The sequence below is a fragment of the Anarrhichthys ocellatus genome, unplaced genomic scaffold (assembly GCF_004355925.1).
Source record: "Anarrhichthys ocellatus isolate YVR2014 unplaced genomic scaffold, GSC_Weel_1.0 scaffold3663, whole genome shotgun sequence".
Lineage (NCBI taxonomy): Eukaryota > Metazoa > Chordata > Actinopteri > Perciformes > Anarhichadidae > Anarrhichthys > Anarrhichthys ocellatus.
In genome coordinates this window covers 1-5,382 of record NW_022283637.1, presented here as the reverse complement: position 1 = coordinate 5,382, position 5,382 = coordinate 1, and the positions used below count along the sequence as shown (strand labels likewise).

At 39.9% G+C, this 5,382-nt stretch overlaps 1 protein-coding gene across 1 annotated transcript; it reads left to right on the top strand.

The window, feature by feature from the left end:
* The first annotated feature begins 6 nt into the window (after positions 1 to 6).
* Positions 7 to 5,376, top strand: LOC116379080 (multidrug resistance-associated protein 9-like). Its single transcript, XM_031840995.1, has 8 exons — positions 7 to 158; positions 562 to 798; positions 2,300 to 2,473; positions 3,164 to 3,311; positions 4,021 to 4,169; positions 4,312 to 4,419; positions 4,920 to 5,153; positions 5,242 to 5,376. Exons 1-8 carry the CDS (start codon positions 135 to 137, stop codon positions 5,374 to 5,376), a joined length of 1,209 nt encoding a protein of 402 aa, XP_031696855.1. The 5' UTR covers positions 7 to 134.
* Positions 5,377 to 5,382: the final 6 nt, after the last annotated feature.

Below are 5,382 nucleotides of genomic sequence, written 5' to 3'. Positions count from 1 at the left end.
TTGTGCACAGACTCCACAGACTTTGGGAAGAAGAGGTGGCAAAGGTGGGCCTGGAGAAGGCCTCTCTGGTCCGTGTAATCCTTCGCTTTCAAAGAACCAGGCTGATTCTCTCCGTCGCTGTTGGTGTCCTTGCCATGGTGGCAGCGTTTCTGGGCCCGGTAATTACATTTGAAGCTGAATATCAGTACCAGTGCCTCCTCTATTGGATACCAGATCCAGGAGCCTTTTCTGATGTTTTTCCTAATATCACATTCACTGTAAATGTGCTTGAAGAAGAATTCAGATCTTTTCTTAAGTAAAAGTGCAAGTATACCACTGTAAAATACTCCACTACAAGTAAAAGAACTGCATTCAAAACTTTACTTCGTTCAAATACGCAGATATAATCAGCTACATTTACTTAAAGTATGAAAAGTAAAAGTTCTCATTATGCAGAAAAATGGTCAAGAAATGCAACTTAATGCTTTATGGGTGACATCACAAAGGTTTTATGACTCAAATGTAAAGGTTGTTTAATATTTACTGCTCTTTTGTGTGTTACAAACTTCTCTGTCCTCTCAGGCTGTTCTGGTCTATGAGATCTTGAACTATAATGAGGACCCAGAGAAGTCCACAATATCCTACGGTGTTGGTCTGTCCTTCGCTTTGTTCACCACTGAGTTCTCCAAAGCCTTCCTGATATCCTTGTTGTGGGCGTTGAACCTGCGCACTGCAGTCCGACTGAAGGGAGCCTTCTCTTCAGTGGCCTTTCAGAAAGTCATCTCTCTGCGGGTGCACAGCGGCATTTCAATGGGAGAGGTAGGGTTCCTGCATTTCTCTAGGAAAGCGATCTCATACACCAAAATCTCTTTGCCCATCATTTGAGAGATCTTCTTACTCTTGGTGAACTGTAGAAAGTAGTGGAAAGAAAATATATCTTCAATATACCTCATGTCTGTTTTAGATTTGTGGAGTTTAACATGTAAACTGGGGTCAGTCCAGGTCAAAGAAAGGTTTTTTTTAATATGTATTTTTAATGTAGACATACATTAAGTGCACATCTGAGTGACAGGGGACAACTGCATAATGCCCTTCTTGAATATATATATATATATATATATATATATATATTTCTTTTCATCTAACATTTTAGTCGATATTATTGCATTTTTAGGGTTCTAGCTCCAAAGGGATTCCCTGTGAGCTGGAAATAGCAAGAAATAGAAACTTGGCCCAATAACTGGATACGATGTGCATGTGCTTTGCAAGAAATCTGACTTCAATCGGCCACATGGTGGCGCTGTAATGTGCCAACACCCAAAAACACCATTTTAGGAAGGCCACGTCCTTTCGCCATCAAGTCAGATCGATTTGAAATTTGACGCACTCTGACCATATAAGCTCGCCCACTACATTTTTCTCCATCTGTCATCTCCTCCTTAAATGTAGATCTGATTGCTACCAAATTTTCTGTGAATCAATATTGGACCAAGCTAAACAAAATGATCAAAACCTTGTTGATTAAGCCATAAAGCTTTCAAGATATTGACCAATGAACTTCAAGGGGGCCTGCCTCACCACATTAATATACCTAACTCAACAATTGTTTGGCCAATCATCTTGCAGGGTGTATCTACAACAGTACCTGAAACAAGTTTCAGTCGAATCGACCACTAGTTAGCACTTCAAATATAATAGATGAGTGGGGCACAACCCAAATTGGACTATAAATCAGAAACTATTCATCCAATCAATACAAAACTCCTAGGATATGTTTCATGACAATGTTAAAACACGTGTGAAACTATTTCAAAATAACTTAATAGGGGTCAGGACTAGTTCTTAACATGTGCATGGGGCAAATTTGGCCATAAATCAATGACAGCTTGTCCAAACATCACCAAACTTGCTGGATATTTTTGATTAAGCTGTTGAAATATCGTCAAATGTAAAAAAAAAAATGACTGGTGGGACTTTGAGTGTGCCTTTCTGAAAGGCTGCATACATGGTCATGATGAAACAAGTGTGTGATTGGTTTCACTTTGTCTTTAAACAAGATTAAACCAGTTGAATTGACTTTGCTCTACTTTTTGAAGCCAAGTACCCAGTCCCCTGCAACCTGGAATGGCCTCTTGTGGCAATATTTGTTCTTGTTTCCTGCACAACTTTGTTTTTGATCCTGTTTTACAAGGCCACACTTCTTTGTCATAAACATCCTGTGGAATTCACTTGTTCTCACCATTAGTTCAAGCAACTTGCCTTGGCAAAGCAATCTTGGCAAATGTAGATTCCAGTCTCTCTCTCCTCCTCTCCCATCCAGATGATTGGTGTTTTGACCAACGATGGCCACAAATTATTCGAAGCAGTATTGTTTGGGAGCTTTGTGCTGTCCACCCCAGTGCTCTTTATTGTGTGTATTGTCTATGCCTGCTACATTCTGGGCTACACCGCACTGACTGGAGTCTGCACCTACCTCATCTTCATCCCAGTACAGGTCTGTATGTTGGAAACTGCACAAACAGTTATTAGACATATTTTCATGAGCAGTGTAAAATAAATGGATTCAGATTTAATCGAGCCACATCACAATCAGAGCTAAAAAGAGGTACTGCAATAATCAAAGGTTATAAACAGAAATGCATTTTAATTATCTAGTAGTTGGCAAATAATTAGAGCTTTCCAATTAATTCATTCTAACTAATTCAGCCATCAACATGGACCACACTAACATATCTTTATTTTCCTCTTTGCGGCTTGTTTTCAATTGACACTGTTGTGGGTTTTATTCCGTCGTCGATGATGATGCTCAGCTTCTTTGACTTATGTTAAAACTCAACACCTAACAGCTGACTCAGTAACTGTTATCTATCTGACTTGTGGTGAGACATCACAGGATCTCACTATTAGGAACTCAGCAACGAACACCCACAGAACACAAGAGAGATTGAATTTTCTTCAGTTCACGCAGATGTATTTGCATCACAAAGTATACAAGTAAATCGAGCTGTCCGGAGCCAACTAACTTCACAATAGCATTGTACATTAATTTATACCCTAAGTCTCTGTGAATATACATGTATACATTTTAAATTATGGATATGATTGATTTTACACAAATATATTTCAAGACAAATACATTTTACTCCCACAACACAAAGATTAATATTGTTTTTTCTGCTTTCAGTTTGGCCTGGCCAAACTCATCAACAAATTCAAATGGAAAACCATATTGATAACAGACAGCCGTGTTCGCACAATGAATGAGATTCTCAACAGTATCAAGCTCATCAAGATGTACGCCTGGGAAGATTCCTTTGAAAAGAAGATCACAGGTATGAAGTTAGACAGACTTTGTTGTCCAGTCAAACATGTTTTTAACCTTTCTTGTCAGGGTTTAAGGCAAAAATGGTAGCAGGGGATTGACCCAAACACAGAGAGACACGGGGGAACAAAGGGATGAATAACAGTGACTTTAATTGTTAAGAAAATGTTCAAAACTAAACTTGCAGACCTGGGGAGTTAAAAAATGTGTCACAAAAAGTCCAAGAAAACAAAACTACTTAACAGGGAAGAGCAGGGATCATCCCAGGAATCATTGTAGATCAAAACAGGGAGCAGAGCAGGTAGCACAACAGACGAACTGACACTGAGACACTGTGGAGGTGCAGATGATTAGACACAGGAGGATTCAATCAGGGGCGGGGCAGACAATCACACAGGGGGGAACGCATACAAATGCAGGTAGTGAAGTGAACTCAAGACACAGGAGGCAGGGGCATTCTAAATAAAACAGGAAACTAGCTAAACAGACATTTCTTGAAGAACAAATATCATGTTTATCATTTATACAGTCCTTTTGTATGAACACAAACCCAATCTTGAAAGTCGCGTGTGCTAGTTTCCATTGGGCAAAACTAAAATCTAGGGTTCCCATGTGCCCTTGCCTCCACCAGTCCATGCTCTTTCGGTGTCAGCTAATAGAAGTAGAAGTAGAATAAAAAATTAAATTGTTCCCCAAACATGTGATGCTGTCTCTCTTAGGATTCCGGAAAAATGAGAAGAAAGAACTGCGGAAGGTCAGTTACGTCCAGAACGCCAATACTAGCATCACCAGCATCATCCCCACCCTGGCCACCATTCTCACCTTCATTGTACACACTTCGTTGAGCTTGAAGCTCAACACAACTGATGTGAGTACTGCAGCAGTGCAGCACATGCAGTACAACAACCCTTGCCATCATGCCCACTGTGTGATTTACATGGTTAAGGTGTACTGAAAAAAAAAAAAAGTCAGTGTTGTATAGTGTGAGCATCATTCTTTTTTATGAACAGGCCTTCACCACCATCGCCATCTTCAACTCCTTGAGGTTCTGCTTGGGACTTATGCCTATGTCTGCAAAGGTCCTGGCTGAGGCTGCTGTTTCACTAAAACGACTGAGGGTAAACTCCTCTCTTTTTGTCCTGCTCAGCTGGCAACGGTATTCATTATTACTCTGATCTTACATAAAGTCATCTTGCTGTGATGTCATCCAGCCATACCAACTGCAAGGTTGTGCCTTCTAGTGATAATAAATAATGATGAGCTCATAATCTGCAGACTAACAATATGGTTCTTATTTTATCTTTATTAATTTCAAACATAAATAATTGCTTGTATGGAGTTTTAACATGTACGCCAACCTGCAGTGCAAACTTGGCTTTATTGCTTCTGTTGTCATTCTCTTAGCCTCACACTTGCCTTTAATCTCTAAAATGTGAAAATTTGTATTATTACGTCATTGTTTTTCCATTTTCATTGTTATTGGAGCCATCTTCTTTGCTACAACTTCATTGCCAGCTTTCATTGTGTCTGTTGCTGTTGTGGAACAAGTTCACACTTAAAATCTAATTTTTACAGTTAAAACAAAAAAGCTTATAAATGCAATGTTCGGCTATTTCAGAAAATATTGCTGATCCAGAATCCAGAGCCCTACCTGATCCAGAGAAAAGACAGTGATTCAGCCGTCGTGATGAAAAATGCAACACTTTCCTGGAACAAACCTGCCAACCAGCCAGACTCTCTACCCATCATCTCAGTTAATGGGGAGAAGGGACACAAAGTGGAGGAGACGTGCCAGAATGGGACTTCTGAAACCTTGCCAACCCTGAGAAACATCTCTTTCACACTGCCTAAGGTGTGTTTTATGACTGGGGAGAATAAATAAGGTGATCTAGAGAGGGTTAAAGGTTAAACCCAAACTCTCTCTGTGTTATCTCCTGAAGGGCAACCTGCTTGGAATCTGTGGAAACGTGGGGAGTGGAAAGACGTCACTGATTTCCAGCATTTTGGAACAGGTTGGCTCCTCCTTTTGTCTTATTTGTTCTTTATTCTCTTTTACAATCCCTGCAAGTTCCTGACAGTTT